The sequence below is a fragment of the Eucyclogobius newberryi genome, unplaced genomic scaffold (assembly GCF_026437365.1).
Source record: "Eucyclogobius newberryi isolate DKJ021-1_F unplaced genomic scaffold, fEucNew1.0.hap1 SCAF_12, whole genome shotgun sequence".
NCBI lineage: Eukaryota > Metazoa > Chordata > Actinopteri > Gobiiformes > Gobiidae > Eucyclogobius > Eucyclogobius newberryi.
The window spans coordinates 18,383,838-18,406,373 of record NW_027315746.1 but is presented as its reverse complement, the minus strand read 5'-3'; the positions used below and the strand labels follow the sequence as shown (position 1 = coordinate 18,406,373).

The following is a 22,536-nucleotide window of genomic DNA, read 5'->3' as shown; positions in this document are numbered from 1 at the left end:
AGACAAATTACATTTCCAAGAAGGAGGAGAGGAGTCAGCGAATCTCTGTTTACTGTCAACAGTCTCCTGTCTGTCCCAGTCCCGGTCTATAACCATCTCCTGCTTTCTGTCACTCTGATATATTCTGCCCACATTTGTCTTTTCATCTTCCACAGACTTGCTTTATTATCCATCATTATTTTATATGAAGTGCCTGTAAGATAGAAAACACAAGTATATAATGTACGTTTTGTTTGGTCTCTAATAAACCTAAAAAAAAAAAAGTTAAACAGTGCTTTCTATCTACAATTCTCAAGAAGCTGTACACAGATAGAGAGTTATTATTTAAAATGCATAGAAAAAACATTTAGAGATGGTCAAATAAAGGGTTGAAGCTTTTGTCAATCAATTAATCCGGCTATGATTCTTTCGATTAATCAATTTGTTTGTTTGGACCGCGAAAGGTCCGTAAAAAATTGATTTGATAAAATTGGACCCAGAATAAACTAAAGTAGCTTGAGTATATTTACAAAGAAAAGAGTGTTTCAATAAAATAGTTCAATACAAGAGTCCATCTTCCCTCGTCTGGCCGCTCTGAGGACTGTGAGGTGGACTGGGACTTCAGTCTGGCCCACACTTTCTCTCCAGCTCCAATCAAACAAAAACTCTGAGTAACAAACAAATAACTTCTTGTTTCACTGAAGTGGTATTCCAGGAATCCCTTGGCCCCTCTCCATCCCTCCTGCTTCTTGAGCCGGGGCTTTATTGAATTGGAGCTGTTGGCGTGTTTCATTTACTCTCGCATGCGCCGCACATAAAGTGACCGGTGATGTATGCACAATCAGCTCTGGCTTGTTTACAGCCGGTCATTGGAGCAAAGCACCCGGGCCCTTTTTACGAGAACCTTCACACTCAAACAGACAACTTAACCAGACAATTTATATTCAGAGCGGCTTCATTAACTGTCAATTGGTGGCTTGGGTGTTAGAGGACTGCAATCCACGTATTCATTCTTGTTTGTCTTATGCAGTGGATTAAAACATAGGTGAAAGTCATTTGCTTCATGCTTTTGTCTAGACTTTATATAGTGAAACTCCTACATTATATTCATTAAATTAAAGTATACATATCTAAGAATGTTTTGGCCCGAAGGCCTTATTAGACAGGAAAGGAAGGCGTGAAAAGGGAATGCACATGGAGCCTGGCATATGTGCTGTGTTTTAACCACTCTACCTCCGGGCAGCACTGTTTTTTAGTATATCCTACATGAACGTTGGCATTTTTGTTGAAATTTTAGTTTTCTGAAGCTGTGGCTGAAATCAGGACTGATACTTGATCATGCTGATATAAGTGAAATGTAGATCTTTATTATTAATATTGTTTACTGACTTATTTTTTTACTTTATATTTTTTCATTTTTGTCCTAAATCCTCTTATGGAAAGGTTCATTCAATGAAATTGCTATGTCCCTTATATCAAATAAACACTCAAATAAGAAAAATGCTCTTTCTTCCCATAATGTGTCGATTGAGCCTTATTTTGTTCGTTGTTGTAGCCTCGTACATTTTAAAAAACAACAGGCCCTCGTGTGAGCTCAGTCAATGTCAGACTCAAAATATATGCGCATATTTCTCTTCCAATCTGACAGGAGAGTAAGGAGCCGTCTCCCGGGCCGGTCCCCAGCGGCAGCACCCTCGGCTTGGACCCGTGTAAAGTCCACAGGCGCTTCTCTGGGAACTTGCAGCTACCCCCGTTGTCATGGCGACAGGCAGAGAACGAACGGGACCGAGCGCGGCCTCTGAGCCCCGACGAGGACCCAGTGACCCGGAGCAGACCGACCAGCCTGCCCATCGTCTCCCTGCCCCGAATCGACATCACACAGGCCGACCCCGACAGGTGAGGTCAGAGGTCAGAGCGGCGCGTGTGCGTCACTTCTTCACCCTGTTCACCTCCATTTGTGTAAGTCTATGAAGATAGTCAGACAACATTATGTCAATCCAACAGAAATGCTTTGGGTGTTTAGTTGAGGTAATCATCAGGCAAATGTGAAATGTTTGTAAGATTAATTGTAAAAAGTGAAAAAATATCACCTTATTTGAATTTTTTTCTATTTTTTTTAACATTATGCTTGATATTCAAATTTAGCCTATCTTCAAAACAACATTCATGATATTATCTTGATATATTTACCACCTCTAAGCACGCGTGTTGCTGCTGTTTACAAAGCTGTAGCCATAGCTTTAAGCGATTATGGGCCAAACAGAAAAGGTTTAAATAAGTACTATAAACCAGTCTTGGATTAACAGGCAAAGCATTTCCCAACAAAATACAATATTTCTGGTTTGTGTAATTGCAAGCTTTTTATACATATTTCAAATGTCACTCTAAATGGGCTGTTTAATAGCTAGGTTTTCTGTAAATATAGATATTTACATTTTGATTTCATGATTCCCTTCTTCAACTTTTTGACAGCAGGCAATAAATATGTCAGTCTGTTGTGAACATTTGCGAAAAGTATGTTTCATGCTGAATCCAATTAGTCTCTTATTTATTTGCAAAAACAACTTCAGTCATGATCAGCCAAAGAGCCATTATGGATTTGGCCAAACAGTGAATCATAATACAAAGAAGCTATTTGAGGCCACTGAGTTTGACTTTGCTTTCTGTATTTTCAACACGGACACGCTTTCTGTTGTGGCCTGAAATAGCCTCCAGTCTGTCCGTGTCGACCTGCGCTTGGCATCGCAATCCATTTAGTTGACTAACAACCCAACTCATCTATTCTCAAAGCCATAGCAAGATTCTCTATGATAAAGCACATTTGATTAATCATCTTGCAGAAGGACACCATTGTGTAGCTGATGTGCATGCAGTCACACATCCCAGGAATTTTGTGCAGTCTTGTGGTCTGAAAATGTGAGAAACTGTGAGAAATTAACCTTGTCCAAACCAAAGCATGTGTGACCCTGGTTCATTATTCGAGTCTACTCCGTTTCCAAATCAAATGTAGGACTCTGTGTTTTATAGCAATCCAAACAAACACTAACATTATCCATCAACTCAGCACGTTTCTCGTTGATTGTCCAAATTTGACCCCGTGCATGCAAAACATACAGTAGTGGGGCGGGAGAGGGATGATAAAGTCACTAATCTGCAGTGCTGGGTTTAATACAGAGCCGAGTGGGAAAGGCGGTCAGTGCATGTAGATCCTGCCCAGAGCCATCTCGCGTCATCTGCCAACGAGACAAACAGCTATTCCTGCACATGGCTTATTACCGGACACGTTTGGCTGTATTTTCTGCATAAAGAGCAGTCTTAGTGTGTACATTTGGCGCTGGCTTTAGACCAGGATGACGCGCAGGTCTCCCAGATGCAGGGTGGAGCGTTTTGACTTCAGTGACGAGGTGGTGACTAGTGTGCTCATCTCAGCTCCGAGGTGAATACTTGTGTCATTCTCTTTTCTTTTTCTTTTTTTTTTACATCTTGCCTTAAAATAATATCATACGCCTTTTAAACTTAACTGTACATTTTACGCTTATGAGTCACTGTCAGTTACTGAACAATACTAAGAATGGTATAGTTACTCCTTTGACCAGGTATCGATACTTTTCACTTTTCAGATCCAGCGTGACACTATTGTAACTAAAGAAACTGCATCAGTCTGTGTTTAAAGTACATGATATTGATTGTAATACTGAAATAGTAAAGGAGACTGGATTTCCCTTTATAGAACAGCACATTTTACATATAACACACCCATGCTTCTTATGATATTAAAAAAGTATGAGGTTTTTTTTGTATCAAACTTGAGTATGGAGCTTTATCATTGAGTTTGACATTTCAATATTGTGAAAACACTATTATGAAAAGGCTTACAACTTGTATCTGCTCTGATTCCCCACACTCTATGTTCAACTGTGCGTCACTAATGGACATAACTGTCTGCTGTTACAGATTAAGTGATTATGCCGAGGTTTTAAAGTATTTTTCTGAAGTGACGCAAAAAACATTATGTGTGACGTTCATGATTATGCATGTCATTATTGTTAATCTTGAGCCTTTGTCTTACGGGCTGTGCTGAACTGGTGCCTGGAATTGAGACAGAAGTCAGAAATATTTACTCTAGAATAAATAATTTGCAATGTTATAGAAGTATGCAGTATTTACATCATCTGTGTAATGCTTTCCTGCGGTGGTGAGAGTTGTGGTGGCTTACTGCATCTGTTGTAGCTGCGGCGTCTGCACTTTGACCTTTCACCCCATCATCTGCCGCACTCGTCCTCTCTCTGCCGCCAGTATATGACAGATTATAGCCTCTTTAGCCTCCGGAACGGATTGTTTGCATTACCTTCACACATCTTTGTCGGTCCACTTGATTAACTCGCACTAGAGTCGTTTGCGTTCCTCTGTAGTTGCAGAATCTGTGCTACTTTGGCAACACATCTTGTCCAAACATATTCCATAACTGTTCAAATCTTCACATCAAACACAGCACGGAGCCACTGGCAGGATTTGTTTTTTCATGGTGGGGACAACTATTGTTATACGCGCTAACAACAGATACATCTATATGGTAATGTGAAGAGCACATCATTAAAGCATGTAAATGTATGAGGTAAGGCTGCACAATGTATTGCAATTGAATCAAAATTCTAATCATCCAATCACAAAGGCTCTAATTATTAAAGTAACAGAAAGTCCTATGTTGTGATCGAACAAACTTGTTGTACCTGCAGCTCAAATCTAGGCTCAAAACACATCTGTTCAGCTGTGCGTATATTATCTACACTCTTCTCTTTTATAGTACATTTTATAATGATTATTTTTGTTTTTATCTGTTTGTGATTTTAAGGCATCTTTTCCTGTTACTGGAAACACTTTAGATTACTTTGTACGAATTGTGCTCTACAGATAAACCTGCCCAGCCTCGCCTAGTTTAGACTTCTACAAAATGTTCTAAAATGTATGAGATTCTTTTTATAGCGTCATTTTTCAGTCTCAAACGGTTAATGTTCCTCAGGTTGTTTACAATGTCCACTCTGAACAGAATCCTACTTTTTAAACTGCAAATTACAATACGCAATATTAAAAAAAATACTTATTTCTTTTACATTTCCCCCAAAATTAACCAATCAACTAATTGTGAATATATCATGCAATTAGAAGTCATTCTTTGCAGTGGTGGTGGTTGTTTTCACATTTTGAAACACGACCTCTTCCATTGCATCTATGTTTGCAGACGAGACGACTTGTGGAGCCTGGTTTTATAATCCAGACTCAAAAACAGCTGCCCCTCCCCTTTCTGGTCTTATTTGTGACGGCCTTTGATAGGTTTTTGGGCCAGTGACACGCGGCTGAATAATCATTTTAGTCAGAGGGGATTTATGAACATGATGTAAACCACTCACTGTAATGAATGAGATTTGATTTAAAGCGTGGACTCTTTTTGTTTCTTGCAGTTTTGATGGCGAGAAAGGCCCGTCGTTGTGCTGCAGTCCCACCGATCCACAGGCCTCTCCGGGATCTAGTCTGGTTCTCCACCCGAACTCCGCCTGCCACGGCCAGCGCAGAGAGTCCTTCCTGTACCGCTCCGATAGCGACTATGAGCTCTCGCCCAAATCCTTGTCCAGAAACTCCTCCATTGTGGGGGAACTGTGAGTTATTTCCCAGTATTTGCCATGGTTATTGTAGTCGTTTGAAACAGTAACTGAGCTGATGACTTTAATGTTTCTTAGGCACACTGAAGACTTGATTGTAACTCCTTTTGCTCAGGTAAGAGTCCTTTACAACAGGTTTTTTATTCTTCCTAAAAAATCAATGCCAGTTTTTTGGGTTTATTTAACCCTGGTATAGAACAGATATTATTTGAAACTAGCTGGATTGGCTTTCTGACCCAACACCTTTTTGTTTCACTTATCTACAGTGCATTTGGTCAGTTACAGTTGTTAATACCTTATTACATATACCTCTTAACGTTATTACATTTCCTTTAACAGTTTATTTTAAATGTAAAATACAATTCTTACTAAGTTTGTCTATTAGACCATTCCACAAGTTGACCCTTGAACAGAAAAACTAAAACAAATGTTTTTACATTAGTTCTTAGATCATATTTAACTTCCTTGGTTTCAAACAAACACAGTATTGGAACATTATTGGCAAAGCAATAACATTTCCATGGAGACAATCAGGTGGTGGATCCTCAACCAAAAACGTTACATTGTGCAAACTGTTATATAGAAATGTCTTGTAAAAACACCAAACACAGTTTATACACTGTATCAGAAAATAGTCCTATAAATGTGCCAAAATGTTCAATTCATTGTGGTTTTATGTCATCCTTACGCTGTTGCTCTGCTTTGTAGGTGCTAGCAAGCCTCAGATCAGTCAGAAACAACTTCACCACTCTGACTAATGTGCAGGGCGTCTCCAACAAGTGAGTAGTCCAAATGTGACAATAATACATGTGATTAGAGAAGTCAAATGTGAATTCTCCCAATTCCAATTGAGAAGAAGGAGGGATTTTTGCCAACATTCACCACATGGGGGCGCCAGAGCATTTATACCTGTTCTTGACCACACTGGGATCTGTTGCATTTAGAAAGTGAAAACCTTTAACATGTTGTATCTTATCAGGGGTTTATTTTGTGACTGTGGTATGACGGCATGTTGTTTTTTTAAACTTCCTATAATCTGTCCTTTCCTCCTGTTCTACTGCGTTGTAACAACGAAATTCCCCCTTGTGTGGATATTAAAGGATTATCTTATCTTATCAAACGTTTTTTTATCTGGTTTAAATGCCTGGCTTATCTCTTAGCATGTCAGTGTGGACTTTTTAGAGTTTGGTCAATCGTGATTTGCAAACTGAGGATATTGTTACGTCATTAAAAATAACAGAAGTAATATCTTTTTTTTTGTGTTTGTTGTGAGACAAAACAAAAAATAAGAAAACCAAAGTTACAACAAAATCATTCCACTGGAGCCTTGTGAGTGCCAACACTGCAATAGTGTTTCATTTGATAATATCATTCAAATATTGTTGAAAAATAATAGCAGAATTACAATTTATTTTAGACATTGTTTGAATAATTTCAGCTCATCACAGCCGACAGTTGACATGGATGAGTGTGAACCATCACTCGTCTCTCAGAAAGCACAGGCTGAAAAAGTGTGATCTTTACATATGCTGAAACACTAAACATATGTAACCTGATCTGTTTCTGTTTTCTCAGGAGGTCTCCAGCCACGAGTCATCCTCCCCTCACCAAAGTGTGTCTATCAGGTGAGTTAAGTTGTTCTCGGAAATTATGATGTGTATTTTATCAGTTTATCTGAGATTCTTAAGAATTAAAAGATTGGAAAATCTGACTGCAGAGGAGATGAAAATACTGAGTAAATACACCTGTAGTTTACAAGTGTTCCCTTTGCATAAACTAAACATTGCCCTAGTTGTCTTCAATCATTTGGTTGCATTAATTGACCTGTGATTTACACAGCAGTCATCATGAGTCTGTCAAACCGGTCAAACCGCATTTAAATCACACATTTTAAAGGTCAGGTCTGGATTGCAGTAGAAGTATTAACAACAGGATAGTTTTAGTCTTAGCTGCAGATGTAGACTCATGTCAAATGTATTATTATCTATTATCATGAGATTTTGTTACATTTTACTTTATTGTTTAATTAGCCATCTTCTTTTGCCAATTCAGATTGTTTTCCTCTTAAATGATTCTGCTCTTGGATAAATTCACAAGTAGCAGTATTATTTAGTGGCTCTACTTTGCTCAATATGCAGAAGTACCATCAAACCAGCTTTAAATGCTAATGTGGCTAAAATCACTTTCATTCACGAACAGCAGTGCAGCAACTGAAATGTGTCTCTTGTATATTCTAAATGAGATGTTTGGATGAGCGACAAACATACATTTAGTCAAACCAAAAGCAGGAGAGGATGAGTTAGTCGGAGGCGGTGTATGATGCTCTGGGTCCCGAGTCCTGGATTGACGTCAGAGTGGCTCGAACACACTTCCTATCAGCACAGGTGGACTGTTACTCGTCCAACGGCAGGAAAAAATACAAGACACCCGGCCGGCTCTTATTGTGCGTCCTCCAACCCTCTCCTCACAAACCTTGACCTTTCTCAAGTAATCACAAACTCCTAACTCTCCCCCAGGCCTTCATTGTGACGCACGTGGGACACAGTGGAAACAACCAGATTAAATGCATGTGAAATGTTAAAAGATGCAGAGGAGATTTGAATTCAAGGTCTTCAACTTTTGTGGATGTGTTAGAAAACATAATAGTCCCGGACTCCTGCCGGTGTATAAAGATTATTGTTTAGCAAAACTGTCTTGGTCATCAGTTAAACCGGAAAGGAAAGCAGAGTTTTCCTGTTTTCAGTCTCGGGTTTTATGAAGGAAATGCCATCCATACTGAAACACACAGTAAGTATCGTTTTGGGCCAGTAAAATGTTCCAAATATTAGTAGCCACATCACACCTCTTCCAAGGTGAGTCAAAAACAGGAGAAGAAACTGTTTAAATGAAAGTGCATTCAGAAGTTAAGCTCTGAAGATGTGCACAGATTGGGCATTTTTAAAACTTTGCATAATATTGCACAAAAAATATGTAATTTCCACTGCTGGTTTTCTCAGATGCAAAAGAAGGCAAAGGCCCCGATTCAAAGAAGGAAACAGAAGCAGACAAACGTGACCAGGAAAATAAAGTTAGGCAAAAACTGAAGAAAAAAAAAAGCGTTTATCTCTTAAATCGGCTCAGCCCAAACTGCGTCACTGTGGCTTGTTTTTGCAGTCACAGATCCGGCTGTAGTAACGTGAGGAGATTGTAGTTTCCTCATGTGAGTTTGCATTTAAAAAGCGTTACAAATCATCACAGCCGTATCAACGAGGTCTAAACAGAGGACTCATTCTTGTCAAACTCTTTCAGATTATACTCTTGTTTCTCTTTCACGTTTGATAAAAACAGCCTCTGCCAAGTGGTGACGTCTGTAAGAATCAAGGACTGATGAATAATCTGCTGGAATTGAATATGTTACAGAAACTTGGCCCTCAAGGTTAGAGATCTTACATTTGTGTCAGAGGTAGTCAACGTTTATGCATTTTAAACACACGAGCGCTAAAAGAAACTAATGTTTAGACATAAGTTTTGAACATTTTATTCACGACTATGACTCTAAACACTGACTTTTTCTTAAACTATAAGGCCAAAAGTAATTTTAATGATATAAAACACAATGAAACAACATTGGTATCACACAGAACATTACTAACTATAGGAAATGAAAGTACCCACTGCTACTATTACTTATTGCGAGTGCTGCTACATTTGCATTTCATTATTCACTACATTATCAAACACTAACTGAACGACTGTAATGAGCAAAGTCTGTGCATGTTTGGCAGTGCGGTTTAGACATTTAAAATACAATATTGAATTAGTCACATGCAGTGAACGAAGGTAAACAGTATACGCAGCTGCAGTGAATCCTATACATTGTTCGTCTCATTTCCATGTGACTTAGTGCGTAAACTGTGAGTGTGTGGGGCCTCTGCACAATGGGCATTACTCATTCATCTTTTGTCTTTTATTGTAAGTATGTGAGCGATGACTGGCACAGCTGAGCAGCAGTCAACACTTCTGTACAAGGAAAAGGAAGTAACAGGGTAATATCAGATTGATGGGAAATTATTATGAGCGTTAGGGGAAGTGGTGAGAACTCAAGATCCTAACCACAATTTTAAAATAGTGTAAATTATTTTTTTTTGCATGTTTTTCGTGCATAGTTTGTACTGTAGCCAAATGAATGCGCTACTAATACATTGTTTTTTTTTTTGTAGTATTGATTTAGCTCACTTAATTTACATTTTAGGATTCATTATTTCATATAGAGTTATATATTGACTTATTTGACCATTTTATAATTTCTAGAATGTCTTAGTATGCATTATTTTGATATCTCCAGAACAACTTTTGCAATATTTTAACGTTTCTATATATCTGCCGCCTCTATCCTACACTAGTGTCATGTTCAGATCATTGAAACCTTTCACAGACTTTATACTACTTTTTATGGGCACTTTATAATAGGATATAATTGTTTTCGAATCGTTTTCCATTTCTGAAGGAGTAATTTAGGTTAAAAAACACTAGTCTTTCACATTATTACTAAAAACAGCGATGAACTACAGCTCCAAATCCCATTCCAACTGCTCTCGTTGGCTTCCTTCACTGCACATTGCTCAAAGCTCCAGTTCAGGTTTTCCAGACTCTCCTCCAGCAGCGCGGGTCCGGGCGCTGGAAGCATGCAGCACGGTTAACTATTTGAATTATGTCATTGACGTCAGCAGAGTCATAAACCTCCCAGCCGTCCAGCCCTCGAGCCACTCGGTGCCAAGTGCGCTCCATGGTGCTTTGTGCGCGGAGCTGTCAGACTGGCCCTGCCGGGTGTGTGTTTATGTGGAACTGCTTCTGCGGAGGCTTAATGTAGATGAGAGCGGATTAGAACCGCTTGTAAACTGAGGGAGGGAAAAAATCAGTGCGGGTTCTTTGTTAGAGGAGACAAAAGGTTGCGGTTTCAGGGCTGAGTTTTTCGGTAAATCAAACTGTCGACACATGATCAGAGGATTACTTACTGAAACTGCTTGATTACATTTGAGTTGTGAGCGAGATCTCTCACAACTTTGAGGACTTCAATAGGTCTGATTATTCTTTCGTGAAGGAAAGTTATTATCATTTGGTCTAAACTGCGATCTAGATCAGCCATTTTGTCCTTTGTCCTTTGTGATTCTAATCCGAAATAAATATAACTCACAGATAGCTAACAAGTACTATAAACCTCAAATCAAATGTGTCAATTGTGTGACTGTGGGAAAGTTCTATACAATTACAACTATTGATAAAAACAATGTACTTTGCACTAATTACTAAGTACTATTTAAAAGGAAAGTTGATGCCCAGACTGTAACTCGCCTCGAACTGATGAACAAAACTCTGACTAAAGTCTTTCTTCAGTAAAAAGTTTGACGCACAGAGTCAGTGACACAAAGGTGATTCAGCCTGTGTGTGTGTGTGTGTGTGTCTGTGTGTGTGTGTGTGTGTCTGTGTCAGCATTGATTGTGTGTGTCAGCGTGTGTGTGTGTGTGTGTGTGTGTACGTGTGTGTGTGTGTGTGTGTGTGTGTGTGTGTGTACGTGTGTGTGTGTGTGTGTGTGTATGTGTGTGTGTGTGTGTGTATGTGTGTGTGTGTGTGTGTGTGTGTGTGTCTGTGTCAGCATTGATTGTGTGTGTCAGCGTGTGTGTGTGTGTGTCAGCGTTGGTTGTGTGTGTGTGTGTGTGTCAGCGTTGGTTGTGTGTGTGTGTCAGCGTTGGTTGTGTGTGTATGTGTGTGTGTCAGCGTTGGTTGTGTGTGTGTGTCAGCGTTGGTTGTGTGTGTGTGTCAGCGTTGGTTGTGTGTGTGTGTGTGTGTCAGCGTTGGTTGTGTGTGTGTGTGTGTGTGTGTGTCAGCGTTGTGTGTGTGTGTCTGTGTCAGCGTTGTGTGTGTGTGTGTGTCAGCGTTGTGTGTGTGTGTCTGTGTCAGCGTTGTGTGTGTGTGTGGGTGTGTGTCAGCGTGTGTGTGTGTGTGTGTGTGTGTGTGTGTGGGTGTGTCTGTGTCAGCGTTGTGTGTGTGTGTGTGTCAGCGTTGTGTGTGTGTGTCTGTGTCAGCGTTGTGTGTGTGTGTGTGTGTGTGTGGGTGTGTGTCAGCGTGTGTGTGTGTGTGTGTGTGTGTGGGTGTGTGTGTGTGTGTGTGTGTGTGTGGGTGTGTGTCAGCGTGTGTGTGTGTGTGTGTGTGTGTGGGTGTGTGTGTGTGTGTGTGTGCGTGTGTGGGTGTGTGTCAGCGTGTGTGTCCGTGCTCAGGTTGATGACAGGAAAGTGTGAGGAAAGACATTATGTTTACTTTAACTTCTGACAAAGGCTACGATCACTCATGGCTTTTCATCGACCTTTTTGTTGTGAAAAGTCGCTCATGTCAATCAGTTTCTTTTGCATGATTAAAAAGCAAGTATGTTTTACAGACTAGTGTACTGACAAAAGGAGAAGCCAGTAAATAACTTAAAATAACATCAAATAGTAAATTGTAGAGATGAGGCGCATTTCCCACGAGATGAGACGAGACACATGTTTTGAAGATAATAATATGTAATAAATTGTGCATTTCAGTTCACAATTTTGGCCTCACAATATTTTATTTATTTTTACATTATTTGTGATTTTTAAAAATACGTCTTTTCAATGAGATGTATCTTAAGCCTTTTTTGTACGAGCCTTATATATACACATTTATAATTCATAATATTATCTTGTGAGATCTTTTACCATGAGATCTTGTCCCATCCCTTGTGAATAATAATATTATTTTATTAATAATATTGAAATATGAATGTAAAGCTTATTGACACAAGACAAAACAAACAAAAGCAAAATCCTTGATTTTCTTTCATTTTGATACATGACATGATGATCAATAGTTGGAAAAAGAAAATGAATGCAAAAGTGAAGTTGTTCTGATATAAACAGCCACATAAAAAGCAGTACACACACAGGCGTACTTTTTTGGAGCACAGATTAAACTGAAATGACTTGTTTCATAAATAGTCACAATTATTAGTTGCTTGTTCGACCCTAAATAATCATGATTATCGATTAACTGAAGTATCTTAAAATCCACAGCATGAAATCATTTGGCCCAACTCCACGTTCCAGTCTATGACTCTCTTGTCTAATAAAGCCTATGGACCAAATGTTGAGACCCATGTCACTATCTTGCTTCTTTGTAAAATGTATTTTTTCAGTTTTTAGCCAAAGTGCAAGTCCGTTTTTCTACTGCAAAAAATGTAAATTGAATGCTCCTGATTAAGCTCTTTCAGTCGGAGGTGTCCCAGATGAGGCAGAGCTGCAGTCAGACGCTCAGGACAGGCAGGTTTGGCGTCGGCGCACAGAGAGGAACAGTGTGCAGCCGTGTGTGAGCGGAAGGTGTCCCGGGCCGTGGAGGAGAAGGAGGGGTGCGGAGTGGGGTGCATGTTTGAGCGCGGCCCGGGACGGTTCTCACAGAGGCGCGTCTGTGGGCCTGGAGGGGAGAGAGTCTGCGCACACTGAGCCCTGTTCTCCTGCTCCCGCCGCCTGCATATGGTCAAAGCATTAGGCGCGGCAGAAAAAAATCGCCTTGTATTGAGAAAACAGGCTGGAAAAGTACATCGCTTTCTGTCTGGAAGAAACTCGCAGACTAGAAATTGCGTCATGCAATCTTTAACCAGGGCAACTTATTGTGACTAATTAATCTGTGAGTAATGTGTGACCAAAGCTGTCCAAGTCCTAATTCTGGTTAGAATGAGGAAAAACAAAGGGAAATCAGTGGTGGAAAGTGACTTAGTACCTGTATGTAGATGTGTATATATTTTTTTCTCTCTTTCGTTACATAGTTAGTTATAGTTGGTTTTATGTAAGTTTTTGTTGCTGTGTTAAAATAGTAAGTAGAAAAGAAAACTACTAGTCAGAATATTTCATGCAAACACCCCTGAACGTATTATCAAATCAAAAATGCTAAAGTATATTTTTTAGGTATCTATACTTTTTACTTTTACTTCACTACATTTGAGTGCAGGTAGCTGTACTTTTAACTCCACTACATTTTTCAACTGGATTTAAATGTTCAAAGCATTTTCTAAGGTTTGAGAGCGAGGTTTTTAGTTCAAACCTTTTTATTTAATGGAAAAAAATAATAATAAACAATTAAACATTAGAAAATAGATTCAGTCGCTTCTATTGACCAAAATAATAAATAATAATAATTTATCAAAATCACTTCATTTCACTCGTTAGTAGTTCTTAAACCTATGTTAAACGCTTACTATAAAAGTAAACTTTTAAAGGGGTTCAATACTTTTACTTTAGTACATTTTTTATGTGATACGTTTGCTTTTACTTGAGTAATTTGTTGCTGTACTTTTAAGTATCAAAATTGAGTACTTTTTCCAACACTGAGGAGGATATAATGTTAAAGTGGTTGTTTTTGAATTTATATAAAAGAGAAGAATCTTGAATCACAGTTTTTAGAAACCAACTAAAAAGAGCTGATGCACAATGACAGAGAAAAATCTTAGGGTTGTCTTTCAAATAAAGGTGAAAAGTGCTTTTTTTAGCCAGATATATTTTTTTTGTCAGGATCCACTCCAGTTCTTTGTGCTCTTACAATGTAAAAAGAGCTAGAGAGCAAATGTGAAAAGGGTTGAGTAAAAAGGAGTTGCTTTAGCAGAGAAATCCCTGAGCACTCACTCAGAGGCAGGTAATTTGCAACGACGACAAATGTAAAAGTCCCATGAACAAAGGTTATTGAGCCGTTCATAAAGCGCTAATCTGAACATGCATAACTTTATCTGACAAGCATGATTAGTCACTCAAGGAAAGACTGTTGATCCAAGACTTTTTTTCCTGCTTAAAATTGCTTTGGCAAAGGTTTGGAGTCACCTGGTCCAAGTAAAGTATGTGCCATGGTCTAACTCTTTTCATCAAGTTCTGGACTGGGCATTTGAGTCAGCTGCCATGTCCAAACGGGCTCTACTGCCCCCTCAGACTGAACCAGAGGAACAGGGCAGGATGTGGTCCCATGCACTTGGCAACGTCTCTTGTGTCCTTATGAGCCAAGTCACTTTATGCTCTCTGTCAGCCATTTGTAACTATCAAGTCATTAGCTTATATTGAACCTGTCAGTATTTGGTTTTGGTTGGCAGTTACCAGTAATTGTGATTGCATGTAAATGGGATTCATGTTGTATACTGAATGTGTGCTATTTTGACTAGCTTGACTTATTATTAAATTGGGATAATGAGCATTTCATTTACGGCCGACAGCTGCACATGGCGTGACTCGGCTGGAGTTTGGGGTGTGACTTAATTTGATTACACAATGTATTTGTAAATATATTGTTTCTCAGTACTTTTCTGCATGCATAGTTGGTATTATATGGACTTCTGCGAGCTTGTGATATTGTACGTGCAGTTTGGGTCAGATATATGCTCAGATCATGCAGATACATAAAAGTTTTAAGCTCTTTTTGCCGCTCCATGCCTCCTCCCTTTCTAGTCGACGAGTTGATGCGCACGACCTGTCTTTAGTCAAGATCCTTTAGTGAACTGCAGCTCTAATTTGTAATATTTAATACCTCAATAACATTACAACAATAATCAGCAATAGTATTGTTGCATTATTGCTGCATTAATAACAATTGAATGTATAAACCCATGCATGTGTGCAAGGCTTTGGATAGACCTGTGAAAAAGGCTAAATTAAATTACCACAGGCTAAACAAGATCTCTTATGGCTAAATTGTTTTGTTTTAAGAGGGAAGTGTGCACAGTCATTGTTAAAATCTTGATTTTTATCCCCCCCGATATATTTGAAGTTCATTAGTTTCCTTAAAGAGCGAGTTCTTTGTTTGACAGACTTTACGCCAACTCTTTCCTTTGAAGTGCTTTGATCCTCTATATTGACGTAAATTGGGGAGCAGCTTGCTGACTCTTCTGTTGTGCAAAGCATATGTGCCAAATGTCTTCCATGTGTGAAGCAGTTTGAAGCAGAGATCAGGATTTTCCATAGATAAAGAAGGTGGGGCGATCCACACAGACACAGCATCAGACTCCCCCTGGGCCAAATCTCCCCCATATTAGTTTACCTTTTAATTTGTTTGCTTGAATTTCCTTTTAAATGTTGCAACATGTGAGTCATTGCCGTGGTGACGTGGTAAATGGATGCCGTGACAGCTACGGTAGAAATCCACAGTCACTCCACCTGTAATAAAACTCCACTCCGTGTTTTGAATGAGTTTAGAGCCAAAGAGGAAGTGTGTTAGTGTCTTTGGCTCACAACACTAGCTCTGGCCTTTCCCAATTTACCAAAGTCAAAGTTTGCCTCTTGTGTCGCCCGTGTAAACAAAATACTGACGTTTGATGTAGGTAAGTTTTATTTCCCAGACTAAAAAAAACAAAAACAAAAAAAAGTCCATTGAATAAGATAAATAATTAAAAAATCCTATTATCAATTATTAAAACTAAAACTATTTTGTCAAGATACTATATCTTATACTAAAAGATGATATAGTGAAATGTTTTCAATAGTTTTACTTGAGTCTTAAGTAACAAATTAAGAATTTAGCAACAAGAAATGTTCCCGATATATTAGAATTTGCAAAAACAAACTAGTAAAATTAGCTAGTTAAATTGTAATTTCACAAAAAATGAAATAAAAAGTAATAATAATGTGTTACAAAAAGCTGAGAACTGTTACTCTCTTTCTACATTCTGTATTTAGAGTAATGTCTGCATGTATCTGTGCTCTTTAAGCGCTCTTGTGCACTTCTCTGAGCGTGGAGGGAGCTGCTCTGACATTGTAACAGCAGAAGGCAGCAGACCACTGTTTTGGACGTCACATATTCACCACAGAGATCTTTGAGGGCAAATGTTTAGCGGCTGTAACGGGGTGGAGGGAGCGCGCCGAGTGGGAGGAGGTTTGCAGCACGCACATGGACCAGAGGCTAACGAAGGGGTCCAGTGAAGTAGCCTCCTAAGTGGGAGTGTGCAAACAGTAACTTTAGCCTGTCTGGGACTACTGCTGCAACTTCCCCAATTCTGGAGGAGGGCGATTACATGAAGGGACTGTATTCTCGCTCCTGCCTTTGTGTCTCCCGGATGTCCTGCGCTCGCGTCCTCTGCACCTCCGAGCTGCCCCGGGACGCTGGCTGCTCTGTGCATGGTGCCGGGGGGTCCGAGCGTGAGCATGGACCTTCTCGGACCTGAGTACATGTCCGTGTGTCTGTTGGCAGATGAGTCCTACCAGAAGTTGGCGATGGAAACCATGGAGGAGCTGGACTGGTGTCTGGACCAGCTGGAGACGATTCAGACGTACAGATCTGTCAGCGACATGGCATCCAACAAGGTAAAGACTAACCCATTCTTTCATAGTACCGTCAGCGCAAGGACACATTTAGTTAATTTACTAGAAGCTTAATTATAAAGCCTTGCAGCGTTTTGATTCTAGGACTGGGTAATGTCTTTGTGATGATACGACAAGTGTCTCATTTGAAGTAGCAAATGTAAGTTGGTGTCTTAAGTCCACGACAGTTTTATTAATTTTTTTTTATGTATCTTCAAATTTGGTCCTTTGTCATTGCCTGCTGTTTCATCACTGACATAACGATTGCCATGAGACCTCCCAGGAACAAAGTGTAACCGACACTGAGATCACAGACCGCTGGGCTGATGAATGGGTGTCTCGACTTTGATTGTTTTCAACTTAATTTGTGTTTTTGCTGAGGACACGGTGCATTTATGGCCCTGTAATATGCTCTGAAACATAACATGAGGGCTGGAACTGCTGATTCACAACGCTGCAGTTGGTCTTTCACTCTGCATAGTGTATGCAAAATTGAAATTGCCTTTTGCCACACTGACGCACTTGCAAAGTAATAGCCTTTCTGTGGTAGGGTTTTTGTTTACGCGCCGACTCATTTTATAAAGCCCTTTGACTTCCTCTTGCTTTCATAGATTTGTATAATTTACATAGAAGAGAGAAGCGCTTGTTAAAACCATTTAATATATGTGAATGTCCATTTGCCTGTGTTTGTGTGCATCAAGAACACAGGCAAATGGACATTCACATATATTAAATGGTTAACAAAGAGAGACTTTCACATTACGTATTATTTTATACTTTCATAACTGTCATAAAGCATAGAATTTTACATTTTAAGTCAAAAACATAATTGTTAGTATCATTCACATTTTGTTGCTTTCTATAGTAAAGTTTTTATGAAGTTTTGTGCTACCTTTGGCTCTGGCGACAGAATGGCAGCATGGCATTGTAAACAGCAGGGAGGTGGTATCCGTTTCCGTGGTTATTGTCCACAGCGATCAGCGGAGAGCCAGACTGTGACCATGACACACGTTTCCTGCCGTCTTACTTCCTGTGGCCCCTGTGCCCCGACGGCGGACCACAATAGGACCACTTTGACCAGACGCCCAGAGTCAGACTTTATTTACAAGAGTCAGACTTTACAGAGACCAACGTCACAGGGACCGACAGGACAATGAGCGCGGCCCAGAGCTGCCATTGGTCACACGGGCGCACTTCATTGTTAGTTGAAATATGACCCGGTGATTATCAGCCTGAGATGCATTATTCAACCACTTTTTTTTGTTTTTTATTTTCATGGTTCAGCAATTTATTTAAACTTCAATTTTATTTAATAATTTGTGTGTTTTTGATGGTCAGTTAATTTGTGAAATAAAAGAATTTGTTTCGATAAATATGAATTACATTTTGATTAGTTATTAACATTTCAAACTCAATTTTGATATGAAGGAAGTGGCTCGATTTGTAATACCTATCTCAACACTCAACTAAAACTAAAAAGACACTAGACTGTAGTAGATCATTCTAAAACCTTTCAGGAAACGTTTTCATATTTTGTTTTATGCGATTTTTTTGTTTAATTTTTTTTTTTTAGTATTAGATTTTCAATACTTTTGACTAGCTATAACAACTCAATAAATTCTTCTGCAATTCGGCAAATATTGATATAGAATAAGCTTCTGTTAAGAGTGAAAATGAGGACATTTGACACCTACAAATGTTCAATGTTGCACTATGAGCTTTATTACATGACATTCAACTCTTAAAACTACATGTTCTGTCCAAACCACAAATGGTGCAACCAAAACCATTATGAAACCCAGGTTACATGCTCTTCCCTCCACCCAAGGGCGCAGGTGTGGGACCCGGACCAGTGGGACCACACACACGGCTCCATGCCTCCCTGTCTGCTCGAGCCGTATATATATGTATAGTCACTGCTCCCCTGCCCTGCACTATCATTACCCCGCCGCACTTCCACCCTTTACCCTGGTGACGGCCTTGCACAAACACGGCCATCTGAATCCAGTTAGCGCAGTTTTGCTCCTTGTGGGTTAGCGTGCGAGCGAGCCCCTGGCCGAGAGCGGGCGAGTAGGAAACTTTAACGCACGTGTGGTCAGTCCGGCTTTGAAGCGCCGCCGTCTTCAGAGAGGGGGGAAAATAATATGACAGAATTATTGTAGCAGATGGAGTAGTGGGTCTGAACTGTAACGTAGGACATGGATCTGAAATGACTGTGAGGTGATATTTTAATTAGAGGTTATGAACAAAATATAATATTCTTTTCACCTTTTAATGCCTTTTCAATGGCTTCCAGGAAATGTTTCTGAAGTTGCAAAACTCGAAGTCCTGGAAATATTATAAGTATGTTGACATAACAAATATATCAGAGCAGGGGCAGCATTTCCTCATTTAGGACTTTTGTTAAATAGTCATTGCAATCTGCTCTGAGAGGTGGGTAGACGAGAAACAGTTGGTTTTACAAGTTGGCCACTGTCCAGGGTGCACCCCGCCTAAGGCCCAAAGTCACTGGGACAGTCACCCGCGGCCCCGAAAGGGAACAAGCGGTAAGAAAATGAATGAATGAATGAATGTTACCTGCAGCTGCATAAGTAAATCAGTAATTGCCAAAGCAATACTAGCTGAGCTAATCTGATTTAAAAAGAAATAAGTTTTTCATTTGAGACTTTCCTGTGTGAGACTTTCTACTGATGACGATCACAAATATGTTACTAGACTATGCCCTGAGGCCTACCAGTAAATGACCTCAGCCATTATGAGTGAAAAGGAGAATTAAAAGGAAGTAGGTGGTACAAGTTGAGGCCTGTGGGAGGAGGAGGAGCTTCTAGTGTCTTGTTAGTATGTGTAGGCTCGTCCTAGAAGTCAGTTTCATCGTGAAACATTTCCTCCCTGACGCCACATCAGAGAAAAATACAGAGCGGAAACCAACTCGGCCACTTTATTCTTTTAGAGTTTTACTGAGTTTCTTTTTTGGTGTGTTCAGCTGCTCTTAAGTTACAATGGGACTATGTTGCTCTGAAAAGGAGATAGAAAACTTTGCCACAAGTTGGAAAAAGGTGAGTGCAGTAAAGAGGTTGACCAGTAGTAGACATAGAATAAAGAAGAGAAGGAATATATCTATACTATACATGTTTTTAACTTTTAGGTTAACTTTTATAACTACTCTAATGTTGTAATATTTAATACATTTGTTTTAAGTTCTTCATTATCTATGAGGATGTTGCTCATGTTTAGTCTTGGTTCAGTGTGTGAGGACAGTTTGATTTTAAATATGATTTACATGTTGAGAGTTTTTGAATATTCAAATTTGGCAACATTGCGAGGCATTTTCAAAGTGTGCTGTGTAACTTTTCTGGTGGAGGGTCGTCCTCCCATGAATGTGTTATTGTTTTGCCTGGTATGTCCCACAGTATGGTATTAAAGTTATCTATTTCATTTGATAAATTCAAGGTAAAACGGTGTCACACCTTTATCTTATACAGTTCTCAAGTTTACTCAAGGCACATTTTGTCCTGGGGTGAAGTAATTCTTACAGATGCATTTGTTGCACCTTATGTTGGGAAATGTCCTTTGGGTGTCTCACTTTGACTCTGGGGACAGACATGTGTTTGAAACACTTCCTGTAGGCACATGGGCCCCACTGCTGCGCTGCTTCAAAGAATCAATTACCATTTGTGTGAATAGACTGGGGCCGTCTCATCTGCGCCCAGCGTTTGTCTTCACTAGAACTCTTTGATTTATATGGACTACCTCTTGCCCGAGCCAACCCTTTGAAAGCTCTGGTCAAGTTTCACTGTTAAGTAGATCATAGCGGTCTGTTAAGAGTTATTAGACTGTTGAGACTGGAGTGAAAGGGATGAAAAAAAACCTTCTGTGTGACTCAAAAGGATTCTGCTGTTGTCTTTGTTGTTTGTAGAGATGGATTTCGTTGTACTTGTCCTGTGTATCTCTTGTGGTGGCTCATGGCTGAGTCAGTGTGTGATGAGATGTGTGTTTAAAGTGGGAATCACCGTGAGAACTACAGGGGAGCCACGTGACGCTGTTGCCATGGCGTTCTAGGTGTTGTGCAATTGGTGGATCGCTGGTGGTCTACATTCCCATACAATGCTTGTCTTAAATCACACTATGAACTACACAGAATTGACCATGGGTGTGGATTTGAACTCATTTGACATGTTATGAAGTCATTTGGATGCACATTTGTTGCATTTTCTCTCAAAAATGGAATAAATGCACAGACAGTGATATGTATTTCTGAGCAGCACTGATGAGGGAGAGAAATTTGGCCGTGCATAAAACATCTGATCAAAATGAAGTGTTAGAACCTGGGGATGAGGATTCCTTCAGCCTGATTTCTGCAGCAGTCTTCTTGTACATGGTTCAGTGCTCACAGGGAGAAAGGGAGGGCTGTCTGCCACAGGGGACTGCACTGCACCCCCTCCTTCATCCCATCCTCCTCTGCCTCTGTCTGAAAGCCATTACCAGTCTGGAGTCCGGACGGCTGGATTTCCCCTCTGGAGGTGACGCAATGCAGTTTGGACGGTGGAATACAGTGGATCTAAAGATTTGGAGACACTGACAGAAGTCGCAAGAGGAACAGACGAGCATTATAGACATTGCATCACAGGGGATTCCATCTGTGCTGGAGGATTGCAGCGTTGCAATGAGGAAACGCATTTGTTTTTCGGGGACATAGGACTGCATTGGACACTGGGCAGCTGTGTTTGGTGCCACTCTGTAGATGGTCAGGCTGAAGGGCTGAGCTGTGTCTTGGAGATTCTCTCAGAGAGGAGCATATAGGGCTTCTGCTGGAGAGCGCCAGAGGCCAGTACAGCTCAGCATCATGCCTGAAGCCAACTACCTGTTCTCCGTGTCCTGGGGATACATCAAGGTGTGTCCATGTAAAAACAGTGGTTATTGTCTGATATTGGCTGGAGCAAGGCTGACATGTTCTCTGTATAGAGCATAATATCATCCTGTGTTTAGAATAGCAGGATGCTGTTGGTTTGTCATAGAAAACAACAAATACGCTCATGTCAAATTGTCCTCGTAAAATCCACTCCAAACTGTACGTATTATCTAAACTTTAGTATGTTTCTTGTGTTTGATCTTAGTTCAAGAGGATGCTGAACCGAGAGCTTAGCCACCTGTCTGAGATGAGTCGATCTGGCAACCAAGTGTCAGAGTACATCTCCAGTACCTTTCTTGGTAAGTTGATGCTCAAAATACACACCGCAGTCTCTTCTAAGTGTAAATAGACTCACTGCACATGTCAGTAAACACCAGAGGTTATTGAGGTTATCCATACAGCAAATGAGAGAAGTGGAGGGAGTCTGCAGCAGCACTCTTAAACCAGTCTAATCTGGTCTATAACAGAGATGGAGGCTCCCCATGTGCTGACTGCAGAAGCAACAAGGAGGGAGGGGGCTTGGCTGGGGAAGTCTTTCCTCTGGAGGGATTAGGGCCAGTGTGTTTTTGAGAGAGAATGCGGTCTGTATGTATTATTCAGACAGAAGACAGCACGAGGCAATGTTTATTTTTATTCCAAGGCAAAATTCTATCCCAAACAAAGACTAAAT

General features: G+C 40.1%; 1 protein-coding gene across 2 annotated transcripts in view; it reads left to right on the top strand.

Annotated features, from left to right (window-relative positions):
• Positions 1–22,536, top strand: part of LOC140356295 (3',5'-cyclic-AMP phosphodiesterase 4B-like) — a 29,960-nt gene that overhangs the window by 2,341 nt on the left and 5,083 nt on the right. The window contains exons 2-8 of one of the 2 annotated variants that reach the window (XM_072441148.1): positions 1,628–1,875; positions 5,439–5,633; positions 5,715–5,751; positions 6,345–6,415; positions 7,212–7,261; positions 16,848–16,960; positions 22,072–22,165. In XM_072441148.1, the coding sequence (XP_072297249.1) occupies positions 1,628–1,875; positions 5,439–5,633; positions 5,715–5,751; positions 6,345–6,415; positions 7,212–7,261; positions 16,848–16,960; positions 22,072–22,165 (808 nt within the window). Of the gene's footprint in view, positions 1–1,627; positions 1,876–3,314; positions 3,416–5,438; positions 5,634–5,714; positions 5,752–6,344; positions 6,416–7,211; positions 7,262–16,847; positions 16,961–22,071; positions 22,166–22,536 lie in introns of those variants that run through there. The other variant, XM_072441149.1, reaches the window with a different exon arrangement.